Source organism: Cupressus sempervirens, chromosome 5, assembly GCF_028749045.1.
Source record: "Cupressus sempervirens isolate cs-2001-9-10 chromosome 5, ASM2874904v1, whole genome shotgun sequence".
In the NCBI taxonomy this organism is placed as follows: Eukaryota; Viridiplantae; Streptophyta; class Pinopsida; order Cupressales; family Cupressaceae; genus Cupressus; species Cupressus sempervirens.
This window is the reverse complement of record NC_143122.1, coordinates 551,093,838-551,108,091: the sequence shown is the minus strand read 5'-3', so window position 1 is coordinate 551,108,091 and position 14,254 is coordinate 551,093,838. Positions and strand designations below refer to the sequence as shown.

Genomic DNA, 14,254 nt, shown 5'->3' with positions numbered 1-14,254 from the left:
GTTGTGATGGGCATGATATGGCGATAGGTTCTGCAGTTGACAGCTTGATAATACATGACTTAGAGCAGGAGTTTGGGAGTGATGCTTCAGCAGTTGTGTTGATGCGAGTTTTGTGTCACTACATAACATATTAGTAATTGGATGCTTGATACAGAATATCAAATACACAATTCCTCTCTTGAAAAGTTATCTCTCATGGGACATGAGTATAACTCTAATGTTCCTTACACCGTTGGATACTCGCTCAGTTTTATCAATGTGATTTGCTGGTAATCACGTAGGCGGCCTTACGTTTTCTTGTTTGAGAAAAATTTGGATCTTGGTGAGAAAATGGAGATGGTGGTTCGGAGTGAATGCTAGATGATGTTGACGGCGCGATGATGGCAATGTAGGGTGAATAGCGATAGAAGGTGAGAATGCCGATGTTTTGGTTTACTTCTCTAACTAACCTCTTCTAAGCATGAAATTTGGCTGCTCAACTACTCCTACTCCTAAGAATGGAAGGTTAGCAGATGGACGGGGATCGAATCTAATGAAGGCTAACCAGCGGCCCTACCTCCATAGATGCAACGCTTCAAAGGAAAGTAAACTAGATCACCACACAAAGCCTCCCAACCAGCCGCTAGGATGCTAGTGGCCTAGTGTTGACCCCTATCAAACATCTACCAAAGCTACCATGCAACTATCCATTTTATTTTACTCTTACTCTAACAACTTGAAATGAAATTGCTTCAACTTGAAAAGAAAATTTAACTATGTGGAAGTAGAAAACATGCAATAACACCCAATGTTCTTAGTCAACATGCAATGAAAAAGAGAGCACTTTGGTATTATTTTCGCAACAATTTCTCCAACCCCCTCCTTTACAAATGAGAGCCAATGGCCTTATATAGAGGTCCAAAATACAATGGACGGTAGAGGTCAAAACAAGATCGACGATCCAGATTGGATCCAAAAACCCTAATTAGGGTTGCCACCCCATCGACCAATGAGAAGATGCCACCTCATCAATGGACCAATGAAAAAAGTACAAAAGTGGCAACCAATGAGAAGGCACCAAAATGGTGGCCAATCAGAAACAAACACTTGTCCTATTCTAGAAGAAAGAGAAAGTTGCCACTTAGGCTTACATAAGATGATCTTCTAATATAATTCTTCCTTTTTCTTTTGTTCTTTTAGCTAAGGCGATGAACTTAGCTAGCCTTTCGTTAACTTCTTCGATAGGAGGACAAGGTGTGTGCTTCGCTCGGAGTTCTGCTGACTTTGCCACGCTGTTTGCTGCTTGTAGTATCCTTTCGTGATCCTTCTCATATTCCTTTGCAAACCCAATAAAAGCATTGAGTGAGGGAAGGGTGTTCAGGTGTTTCCTTTTGACGGCAGCCTTTCCTAACTCATCCAATCTCGATCCAAATCCTGTCTCACTGACATCCTCCTCTCTAATACCCTCAAAATCAAGCGCCACCCCAACGTCGCTCATCATGGTCGAAATGGAAGTGTCGACGCTTGGGCCGTGTTGTGCAATCTCATCATGAATTTCTTCAAGTGTTCTGAATCTGGTAGTCAATGCGACATACCAAGATTCAACTATGCTCAATCCTCTCTCATCAACCAACCGGGCTCTTTCCAAATATGCCTCCTGTAGCCTAATGAACGCCTGCAGCCTAGGAATAACCAAATCCTTGATGGGAAGAAAATTCTTCCATTCCTCTTCAAATAATCTGAATTTGTTTCTAACAGTCACCAATGACTGGAATGTTGAGATGAAGGAGGGCAAGAAATTTCGCCCATCTTGGATTGTATCATAAATCCAACCCCTTACTTCATGTAACTAAGCTGATACCTCTTCTGAATTGCTCCCGCTGTCTTGAGGAAGGGCTGCCTGATGCAGCTGTTGGATTGGCTGGCAATCTCTCCAATATTTGTTTTCGGCCTCCAACTTTACTATCCTTTCGTTTGCCTTCCTCAATCTTTCTCTGATTGATGCTATGCCTTCCTGAACCTCCTCACATTCCATATCATCTGTATTTCTTCCCAAATTATGTTCTACTATTTCGTACTCCCGGGCTGCAATCTCATCCGCTGCCTTATTGACTGTTGGTATAGCAATCTGAACCCTTCGGTGACCATCACTGTCGCTTCTGATTACCCTTGCCACCGTATTTGCCATCTATTTTTGGTTCTCGCTATCATCCTTTTCTATTAGTCCTTGGATATCATCAACTGCGTGAGCCATTACCACCTCGCCTCTCGGCATAAGCATTTGCCTTAACCATAGTGGTGCAATGCATCTCCCCAAATCCGGATTCAGTTCGACCAACAAAGCATCACCAACGGCCTTAGACACTTGACTTATCTCTTCAATATCAATTGGCCCATCTTCTTCTCTACTAGTTTCTGCCATATTTCCTTGCTGGTTCTCCGAGAGAGGGGAGTACTCCGTACTTTCACTGTAGCCACTTGATTCCGAATCAGAGCTCACCTCCACTGCGGCCCCTTTATCACTCGAATTGACCTCTTGGCTTCTAGCCTTAGTTATACTCTCCCTTGACGGCGCTGCCCGCTGTCTCTTGGCTGGAGGTTCTGAACGTTCTTGGCTTTTCTCTACCTCCAAAGCCCTCTTCTTGCTATTTCTAACTGTCTCCGATTGCCGGCCACTTCCTTCACCCTTCTGTCCGATTGATTCTACTAGACCTTCCTTCGGTTTCATCATCTCATAAGTAAGGAGAACCTTTTGTCTTTGTAGCTTTCTCATCTTGGCATTATACCACGACTCGGTATGCAAATCTACTGTCCTTGTGACTGCCTCCAAGGAAGGATCCTAATGATCGTCCCAATCCACTGGATTCAACTCTGTTCCAACTACTATCTCATAGTCTTCTCTCAACACACTACGATCATCCTCCAATTGATCGAGAATATCAAGGCTTCTCCATCTGATATCTCTCATCATGTTCACCGACAATCTCGAGAAAGCTAGCTTTCTCACGTGAAAATCATCCTTTGCATTGGCCCAAAAGTCCTCTATAGTGGGAACATGCTTAAATTCGCTTCCATGAGATGCCTTGATAAGACCAACAGGGTCGAATCCTTGCCTTGCTCTGTACCATCCTAGATGATACCACTCCAATTCCTTTTCCGCAACCTCAAAGGTGGCCCGATTTGGGCAACTATCATTGCCAATTATAATTGAGAAGGAAACGCCTGTTTTCCCCTCATTCCTCATTACTCTATCATAGTGCTCAAGCTGCCTAGCCAATTCCATCAAAACTACCTTGTCGGGCGGGTATCTTGGAAGCCTCTTGGGACAAACTGTACTTCCTGCCACTCTAATTTATGTGAATTGCGGGAATTGGATGAACCAACTCCCAAACTTCTTAATCCTTGCTTCTGCTTCCGATGAAAGTCTCTTAGCAGGCGCCCCTTGTAATACCCTTATTGTCTTCATGGCGAATGCATCGCAAAACATCTTGTAATCCTTGTTATTGTGCAAATGAAGCTGCGGATAGCATTCATGCACCAAATATTGCCCCGGCCCATTACCAATCTCTCCTAAGGCCCTAAGTCCCAGACTCTCATACAATCTAGCAATTAAGTAAAACAGATAGGATCCCATGTAGAATTGCCTTTGGTTTTGAACTGTTCTAAGTTGCAACTCTAAATTTTCACTTATGATCCTAGCCCAATCAAATTTTCCTTTTCCCTTTTCAATTTCATCAATGAAGAAGTACATCCAGTTTTCGAATTGCATAGCTTGAGCTAGGCCCATGATCCGGCTGAGAAGAACAATGAGATCGCCATATTCCGGCTTGAAATCTGCCACTGTAAGCCTTGTTGATTTGTTAACTCCTTTCCTTCCTTCGTGTATCCAATTCCGCTTTAGATGTGAGAAGTAGGCCTCTTGGTTACCTTGAAATGATTTGGCCGCCTGATCCACCATTACAACTGTCATGCCCTTGCTCTGGGGAATATTAAATGTCTCTTCAATTGCTTGTTCGCCAATGTTGGCCAACACTCTCTTCCCTTCGCCAAAAATGATGGATTTACTGTCTAGATCAAATCTGGATGCACACTCCATAATCAATTCCGGACAAGGCAAAGTAGGAGGAAAAGCTGCTGCATGTACAATTCCGCTCTTGTATATCCTCTTTGCTAAGGGCGATTGTCCTTCCTTTAGTCTATCCCTCATCCGTATCATGTCCACTGTAGCGATATTAGTATCGGTTATTTTCTTCATTTTCGAGAAGAAGGAAGTTTTGGGCGTCATATCCTCTTTGTCTTTCTTAGCGTTTGCCCGCTTGGGATTCTTACTTGCACTATCATCCTCCATGCTCGTCTCCCTATTACGGGATGGTAGAGTGGTGGACCAAAAGGCAAGAAGAATCAAGTAGTGCAATTCTTAGAAAAGAGCGAAGGAATGGATGTCAGCTTAAGCACTCCTTGCAACTCTAGATGATGACTTTCACCTTAACTAATAATCTTACAGCAACTTTTCGGAACCCGGGATATGACATCAAAGAATTACAAATCCCTTTGCAAATTAGAAAACAAAGCCTCTAAGCTTATCCAACACTTGCCTTCTATGCAAAAATCAAACTTTCATATGTATCTCTTCTCCCAACAAAATTGCCCAAATCTGATATAAAAAATTGCAGCCCCTCTAGAAAATCAGAATTTTGTCTTCCACAAATTTCAGCCCCCACAAAATTCGGCTCCCACAAAATTCGGCTAAGCATGAAAAAAAAATCTGCCCTTCCACAAAATTCGCCCAAGCAAAGAAGGAGCAAAATCTGTAAAATCTGCCACCTAGGGCACAAATCGCAGCCCACAAAGTGGAGCAAAAATCCCCAAAAACGCAAAAAATTTGGCCCTTAGACAAATCGCCCAACAATGGCAATGGAGAAATTGCCCAAAAATCGCCAAAAAACTGCCTTCCACCAATTTCGCCCAAGTCTGGAAATCTGCCCTTGCTTCAAATTCACCCAAGCATGAGGAGCAAATGAATTGATGAAAATGAAATGGGAGGGGACTCCCTTTATAGCAGCTTTCACCTTCCTCCCAGGCTGGCCGACTTGGTCCTATAGAGGAAAAAAACCAAAATTAAAGCCAAGTTAGTGGCCCACTTTAAATACTTTGCCAAAATTTTAATTTTCTAAAATGAAAACTGCACTTTTAATTTACTAATTAACCACAAATTGCAAAACGAAATTGAATGGTGCCTTGGGGATGCTAAAAATTTCTATTTAATGAGGGTTTGCTAATTAATACATCCTTGAAGTTGAATTTTGGCTAACCAAAAGCCATTTCTTAATATTAATTTACCAATTTCATTAAATACCAAAAGCTTTCAAGGCAAATTTAATCTATTAAAGCCAATTTTTGCAATTTTCCTCTAAATCGATTTTGCTAAATAATTAAAATTTTATGACAAAAAAAAATAAAATTGCCTCTAGAGTAAAAATCGATTTTGCAATTTAACTTCATCTTACAAAATTAAATTCTATTTCACCAAAAAAAAATAAGATTTTCCAAGAACCTAAGTCTAACGAAAAATTTCCTTATTTGAAAATCACTCAAATTTACAATTAAATCCAAATTTTCAAAAGAAATCGTCTAAGTACAAAATTCACAATCTTATCCTGCCAAGTTGAAATCAATTTTGAACTTATTCGGCCTAAGGATAGAACTGATAGCTCTGGAAAATCAAGTTGAAACCGGGTGAAAAATAAATCTAACCTTCTCCACTGGCCCTAAAGGCGATTAAAAAGGGGGTCCCCAAGATTTTGGGGCGATGTGTGAAAACCTCACAACAAGTTGTTGTTATTGATTCTACTCCTTTGGCTATGACATCTCCTGACTTAGCTGGTGATCAGTCACAGTGGGTTGTATCACTTGTTCATGGTGAGCTGTTGACTGAGGTTGGTTCTTTTTATCAACATTATACTGCAGGGTATGTACATCAGTTAGCATTTGATCCTTGTGTTGAGGAGTTGATGGCAGGCAAATTTGGTTCGGGTTCCATTTCTTGCTATTTATCTTGTGATGTCTTTTCACCATCAGCAGTGCATGGGAGTTATGGTTATGAGACAGTGGCCTGTGATCTGCAAAGTTGTGTTGACTACAGGAGTTGTACAGTGTGTGGATTCTCCATACTTGGTACAGTTTCATTCGGGAGCGTTCACCATTGTTGTAGAGTTGGATTGTACATTCCGTATAGGCCAGTGGGATGCGTTGATGGTATTTACTGTGTTGGCAGTTTGATTTGTCCACTTTACTTGGGTTTTGATTTTCTAAGAGTTTGTGTCTCGTGGGTTTCTGACTATGGCAGTTGTGATTTTGGAGTTTGGTTGAGCTGTAATTGTCAGTTTGATTATGGATTCCTCTTGGTTATATTGCAGAGGATATTACAGGAGCCTGTGTTAATTGACAGTAGTATAGTTCATGACGACATTTGGAATCCAAGCGGATTGATTGGTTTATTGTTCAGCCATTGCTTGGGGACAAGCAATTTCAGGAAGGGCGGACTGTCATGTCCCCATTTTGGAGGCAATTTGATTTAATTAATTTAATTAATTAGGTTGTCCAAAATAATGAATATTTTATGAGGATGACTAATTAATTATTTTAATTAAATAAATAAGTGCTATTAAGTTAATTATTTATAAAACTATCAAATAAATAAATATTAAAAGGTAACTTTATATTTAATTAATTTAATAAAGTGACTTGAATTATAAAATATTTTTTATAAAGTCACTTAATAGATAAAATAAAATAATGTTCTAGAAGTTTCTGGAGAAAGTGGAGAAAAAGAATAAATAGGCACCCCGAGCTTCATTCTAATCATCCAGTTGTTTATTTCTCTCTTGACATCAAATTGTGATTCAGTCACATAGTCTATTGTGGAGCCAAGTGGTTTCAGATAGTCAGTTGATCTTTGGGAATGAAAACTCCCTTGGATTAGCATAACTAAGGAAGTGAAATATCTTCTGAAGGGTTGCACATTTGGAGGTGATACTTCAGTCACTTCAGCTAGGGCATCATTGGGCCTAAGGCCATTTTCAGCATTTCAGCACTTCAGCAGGCAATTTTAGCAGGGCCGAAATTATTGGAGGTCATTTCTAGCAGGTCCGCAGGCTGAAAAAGCAGTCTGAAAAAAAGCAGGCCGAAAAAGCAAAACCGAAGTTCGAAAAAAGCAGGCCGAAAAAGCAAAACCGAAAAAAAAAGCAGGCCGAAAAGGCAGTCCGAAAAAGCAGCTCCGAAAAAAGCAATCCGAAAAAGCAGTTCGAAAAAGCAAAACAGGAAAAAGCAAGTGGAAAAAGCAGATTGGAAAAAAAGCAAGCAGAAGGGGCAGCATCCAAGGAAAATATTACAGCCATCCACAATCAAGTTTTTCACTTCTCATTTGGCATATTTTCTGAGAAATGTAGGTTTTCATCTGAGTACAAAATATAGCTTCAGCACTTCATTATTTCACCTTGTACTTGTCTTTGTTTGCCATTTGGCATTATTAGTATCAAAGGAAGGCTAGGATTTTGCAATTGAAAGAGCATCGTAATTTTTATCTATATTGCAACCCTAGAGTTGATGATCAGCTTATTAGTTTGTATTCCAATTGTTTGACAAAATATCAATTGGCTGTAAGTTCTCTTTTTGGCATAAATAATGTTATAATTTTGCATACTAAGTGTTTAAATTAATGACACTTGATTGTAAGTGCATTAATGCCATCTTAGGTTGCATCCAAAGTATTTGTCATAATCACTAGTTGCTGTAGCTGCATATTGCAAGTAGTTAAGTCTCATATTTGTATTAAATATTGCCAAAATTAGTTGCACATTCATGTTAGGTCATTGTTTAGACAATCTGGAGTCTTTTGTAAGCATTCTCTTTGATGCAAATCGAAACAAGAGTTATTGCAGCAATCTGAAAAGTTATATCAGTCATATGACCCATTGTATGCAAAGTGTTTGACAAAATTCTTCGAGCCTTCAATCAGCATTTTAAGGTCAGATTTGAGCAAGGTCATTACAGTGGTATCAGAGCTTGGTTGCAAAGTGTTTGACGGAATGTCAAACAACTGAAGTATAAAGATTTTTGGTGTTTGAAGAAGTTATAACCTGTTGGGGTTATTACACTTAATGCAAGTTTAAGTGAAAAAATATTATTTTTTATTGTTTTTTTGGGCCTAGCCAGCACTGGGCCCGCGGATGCGCCCGGATGCCCTGCGGGTGCTGGCCGAAAGCTAGCCGCAGGCAGCCGGATGCGCAGGGAAGGGTGCTGGCCGAAAGCTTCCCCGCGCATCCAGCACCCTCCCCGCGCATTCGGCTGCCTGCGGCTGGCTTCCGGCCAACACCTTTCCCTGCGCACCCGACTGCCTGTGCCTGGCTTCCGGCCAGCACCCGCAGGGCATCCAGGCGCATCCGACATTCGTCCGCCTCGGATGCAGAAGCCACCCCTGACGCCCACGAATAGGTATCTTAGTCATAGATTGATATATGCACTTGTGAGAATTTGAACAATCAAACATACCATTATATGAAAGAGAACACAGAAATTACCCTCAAGAAAACCAATTCAGGGGAAAAACCCAAGGGAAAACTAACTTCCTCAAATCCACTATGAGCATGTAGTTATGGGTCAATTGCCTTCGTTAGGCCTTTGTGGGTGCTAGTTTCAGTCAATAACTATATGACCTCTCTATGGGCACCACTTCCATGAAATGAGGGACAGATTCATTGTTTGCCCTTCTTACTTATCACACCATTGGTCCCATTCTCTCGGGATCTCCCTAGGTTCCTTCAGGGCAAGCTTCCATAAGCTTCACTCTAAGACTGATCGTTATCTTAACAGAAAAGAAAGGATTTGCAGGTTTCATAGCATTGAGGAGATCAAGCCGAAGAAGCATTTCATTTTCTATTGCCCTATTTTTACAAGATCCACGAGAGATTTTACTGCCTTTTTACAAACACTCACAACATTTCCACTTTCTTCAAATTCACGGATCATAAGTGCTTTTCTTTCTATCTCCAAGAAGCCACTAGGCTTGATGATGGCTCTTCCCATCATCAACTCTTACATGCCTACACTCATCTCATCTTATCACCTCCTTCTTTGTGGGGCTCTCTTTGGCGTGTGGTATAGAGAGGATGTCTGACCCTCCCCATTCCAATCACTCCAAATCGGTGAGGCCTAAAAGGGATTCTCAGCTTAGTTCTCCCTCTTCAAGGACCTCTTAGAGGCGGCCTAGTGTTTCAATTGGTTCCACAACTTATCCCTGTGTTCAAAGGTTCTTCTTAGCAACTCAAGTTTCTTAGGGGGGTGTGGTTTTCCCTCTTAGAACACTGGCACTCCCATTTCTTCCTCCTCGGTTCTATCTTTGTGGTTCTTTATGTTTCTTGTTGCTTTGGTTTTGTCCTTCTTCATGTACCATTTAGTGACCTTGCTGCAGATTCAGTCCTTGTGTTTTGTACGGCAATCCCTTTGACCCCTTTTGCATGAACAAGTAGCATTGTGCACACAGAAACAGCTGGTCTGGAATCCTAAAATGCTCATCTTCAATTATAATGGCTAAGAAAATGACTAAAGATACCTGCTATGCCTTCCTGGAAAACAACATGCCCCTTTGGACATTTTATAGTCCCGAACAATGAGGATATGATGACAAAATGCTCCCTCTTGTTTCCTCTTCTTGCATGTTAAAACATGATAAAATCACCAGTTCATGCAAATTGATCAGTATATAACCAGTTGAGTGATTAGTCCTGATGAGTCCACCATCTTCAGGAAACAAAAACAAATTGCAAACTAACTCTTTCAAGAGGAATCTAAATATGTAAAAACATCCAATCTTGCCACCAAAGTACCATTTTTACCCTGCAATGCAACTGCATTCAGGAGGACAAATAGTGTCCAACAACTGAGAAACAGTCACTATATTTGAAAATTGATTTTGATGATGATCCAGATCCACTTTTGGATCAGAAAGCACTGGAATAGATTTCTAATGCATTTTAAATGTGAAATAAATTTGAGACATAATTTACGTAATGAAATGTATAACTAAGGCCCAAGCCGCAGGAGATTCCCTGCTTCTAATTTATCAAATAAATTGGAAAACCCCTATCACCTTATTCATTTAAAATTAAATCAAAACCAAGTTGAGTGTTGTTTATTAATAACCTAACTAGATGTATTTTCTATCCTTAGAGTTCATTAACCCCTCATGACAGTTAAATACTTAAAATTGGTTTCCTGGGCAACAAACACAGAAGCAGTACATTGGCATGAGTGAGACTTAAGCGTGTACCAGCATTGTATTGACATAGATCAGCACACAAATGATGTAACTTAAGTCAATCTACAAATGGAAATGAAGACAAAAGACCTCATTGGAATGAATAACCCACTTGTGAACCAAAGGCAAATCCTGTTAAAAGGGGGATAAAAGGTTAGAACAAGTAACAAAAGGCAGTATTGGATACCCCATGACTTTTATTCATTTGAAACCAAATCAATTGACGATCAAAATGCAGCAATTTGAAATATAACAAGGAATGCAACATGCCTGTTTCAAGCCACCGTGGTTTATTCCCATTATTATATTATACTAATTTCCAACCATGCCTGGGCTCTAATTGATTTAAATTTTAACCTGACCTACAATTTCAAAATAAGAATCGTGGTGTGTAAAAAAGAGCGACTGTGCAGTGCACTACCAATGAATTAGTCCAGACCGCAGTTTTCCAATAAAAACCCAAAAAATGGCGAGCAAGGATTAAACTTATGAAGAATTTATCCTTAACTTCAAGAATTTAGACTTCAGGACAATATTTGAGCAACAAACACCATTGTGTCAGGTGCATTAAGGAAGAACTTAACCTAGACTACTCCAAAAAGTAGAACACGAAAGAGGTTATAATTAAAACAACCCTGGATTCTACCAGATGTTCCTACACTAAATATCAACCAAATAAAAATCAATAGAATTCTATTAGGACTGTGAATCGTTGCAAATTACAATGTGGGCCTCTGTTAGACCCCCTTCGTCTTCCAAGCACTGTAGAAAAGCCCAATATTTTGGTATCAAGCAGCAAATAAACACCTGGTAAACTGACCTATAAATATACCACAGTTGTCCCCAGTGTTTCTTGGTGATAAGTGGGATATTTACCAGTTGAGGCTTACTGGGTCCATCTGGCTCTACGAAGACTTGAAATAGTGAGACCCAGGCAAGTTAATATAACATGTGCTTCTTAAACTACTTCAAACAGTACTACTCAATTGAGGTCATACAATCTGAAGTGTGAGAATTACTGTTACCTGAACCAGTGTCAGCTACAATAAGGGTAACTCTGTTCATCTTAACTTTGTCGACAATGTGGTCTTTTCGCATTCTGACAGGTAAAGATTCAAAATCCATTGAGGTGGTGGCGGCGCTGTTGCTACTTGCCATATCCTGTTCTGTTCGTTTTTGGGTTCTGCAATGCAAAGAGGGAAAGTGTGTTTGCTATTAAAGGTGGCGCGCTTTATACATCGAGTATAAGACCTTTGGCCTTTTCTTTTTATGATATCTTTTGACCTTACCGTGTGAGAAACAAAGCTTCCATTTTTACTCCGACGGGCTTTAAATAAATAAAAATGAGACTTTTATTAATCGCTATATATGTACCTGAGGAGAGGAGAGCGTAAGGTGGAAATTCTAATATTTTTTTATGTAAGTAAATTGGGTAGTTTTAGAAATAATTTTCATTAATTCATATTTTTTATTATAATTATGGTATAATCTTTGTTAATTTCTATTGTGTCTTATAAATATTTATTATATTTATTGAATGAGTATTTATATAAAGTATTTATACATTTAAATGATGTGATTAATATGTATTCTTGTTTATTGTAGTTTTAAATTATTTCATAAGAAAATTGTTATTTTTATGACAAATGATGAGACTCTTAGAGGAATCAAAATGTACAAAGAGTCACTATCAAGAATATAAAGGATATTTAGGCGGAAGAATAGTGGAGACCTATCTAAAATAAAATTTAATTGTATAGTACCTGTTATCATTCATTCACCCGCCAAAGTTTCTCTTCCGTCAAATTTCAGAAAGATCGACGGTCGGCGCGATCTCGTCATCAGAAGTTGCACGGGAGATAGTATCAGCGACATCGCGCCTAATTGACGCGTGTCCGGTGGGTTCGGCATTCGGCGGGTCAGAAAGTTCCTTGACGTCAGTGGGCGCCATGTCGCTATTGCATATCGGCCAAAAATTTCCGATGGCAACATAGCGCCCGGCGGAAATACTCTCGGCGGCGGGCAACGGGTTTTCACGGGTCGGAAGTTCCAAAGACCGGCGAGGCGCCATGGCGCCAATGGAAAACCAATGCGTTTTCTGATGGCGACATAGCGCCCAAATGGACAGTTCATCACGGCAAAGAATGACCAGACAGGTGGGTCCCGACGGTACTCCGCATGTATAGTTTGTCAACTCGGCGTCACGGCAATAAATCAGAAGTAGCCGCGTGCAACCAGGTCGAAGTCTCTATCAGCACGGCTAACACAATCAAGGTTTATGATCTCCATCGTCGGATCGGCTTGGATCAACAATAAGCGCCATCGCGCTATGGTGGAGTTGCGCGAGAGTTATGACAGCGACATCGCGCCCTGGTGACACATGTTAGGTGGGGCCGTGTCGCAAGGCGATGCCAGGTGTGCCGACATGGAGGACGGAAACACGAGGTATGACGAGTCTTCACGATCGTCAGATTTGGTTGCATCGACGGTCAGCGCCATCTCGCTATGGCGGAGATGCACGAGTTTTAACATGGCGATATAGCGCCCGTGCGCCACGTGTCCTGGCGGGGTCGCATTTCATGCCGCTAGATGCAGTTAGAGTTGGATGATCGACAAACCAACGAACAAACGCCATGTATCAGCGGGCCCGACGAATCACAAGAGAAGGAGGGCCGCGGAAAGGAGAGTCTGCGACCGTCAGATTGGAAAGAGATCAGCGGCGGGCGCTATCTCGCCATGGAGGAACTGCGCAGATTTTACAATGGCGAGTTAGGGCTTGGAGGACACGTGTCCTCGCGGGTCCGATTTTCGATGTGGCGGTTAGCGAGCGGTTGCAATTAGATGATCGCCAAGGCGGCGCAGTCAAGTTGAAACCTTTAGGCGCTATGGCGCTATCGAGACCTTCGAGGACTTTTTCGTTAGCGACATAGCGCCCAGTCGCATGGAAAGGGTGGTAACGCCTAGTCAGATGTAAAGAGACTGCCAAGGTGGCGAGATCGAAGGTCTGATTGGTCTGCATGGCCCAGTTGGCTCGTCGAGCCTGTTGACTGATCGATTCGATGGATGCACGAATCATGAATGATGGAAAATCAGAAGTTTTGCCACAAATCCGATGGTATGATTGATTGCCACCAACTTGGAATGAATGCTAAGCACAGAATGACACTCCATCCATCCGGTCGATCCATCTACCATGTCAGGGAATGTTGCGGCGCCGTTTCTGTCTTCTCCAGGCTCTTTCTCAGAAAGATATGAGATTTCTTGGTATGCAAGCCAGGATTCAATCAGATCTCCAATTGGATTCTCAGAGTGGAAGTTAATGCCAGTAGGTGAGAGGTGAATGTAATGCAGAAATCTTCAGTTATGCCTGAGCTATAAAGGCAATTTTGTGATCTATTCTTAGGGTCGACTCTTCCTGGTTTTCTCTGCTACTGCTTGCAGACTTGCAGTGTAGAATCCATGTGTCTCTAAGCTACATAGTATCCTGTGTCATTCTCTTCAGTGGTCAATGTGCATGTGCTTCTTTTGCCTCTCATTGATGCATTATTGAGATTAGTGGTCCACATACTGTATCTATCTTTGGCCTATTGGATAATATACAAGTGAAATCTCCTTTTCCTGGTGTCATTCAGTTGGTTTTCTGATCTGTATGTGACTATTGATCGATATAAGTCTGGACGTGTATGACTTTTGTATATTACCCTAGTTTTGTAGTGCATATATGGGCAGGAATGAGTCTGAACACTCTGTTTTGGTGCATCACCGCCTTCGATTAGACTAGGTAGATTTGCTTTAACGCTCTCTTTCTCCCTTTCCCTTCTGAGAATAGATAGGTGCACCCTGACAGTAAGAGGAAGTCGGCCTTCTCCGGAGACTCAACCTCGTAGTTCAAGTCCCACAGCTTGGAGGTTGTTTCCATGTTTCACTAGGTTGTTCTCGCGCTTAGGCCTTGGACAAGGC

The 14,254-nt window shown here is 41.2% G+C and overlaps 1 protein-coding gene and 1 pseudogene across 3 annotated transcripts in view; one reads left to right on the top strand and one right to left on the bottom strand.

Moving 5' to 3' along the window:
• Positions 1-11,555, bottom strand: part of LOC149557122 (zinc finger (CCCH type) helicase family protein) — a 289,450-nt gene extending 277,895 nt beyond the window's left edge. The window contains exon 1 of one of the 3 annotated variants that reach the window (XM_089831842.1): positions 11,320-11,555. In XM_089831842.1, the coding sequence (XP_089687968.1) occupies positions 11,320-11,452 (133 nt within the window). In that variant the 5' untranslated portion in view covers positions 11,453-11,555. Of the gene's footprint in view, positions 1-11,017; positions 11,188-11,319 lie in introns of those variants that run through there. The other 2 variants (XM_089831844.1, XM_089831843.1) reach the window with 2 other exon arrangements.
• An 859-nt stretch (positions 11,556-12,414) lies between these two features.
• The window catches only part of LOC149557121 (DEAD-box ATP-dependent RNA helicase 32-like), a 108,322-nt pseudogene continuing 106,482 nt past the window's right edge, over positions 12,415-14,254 (top strand).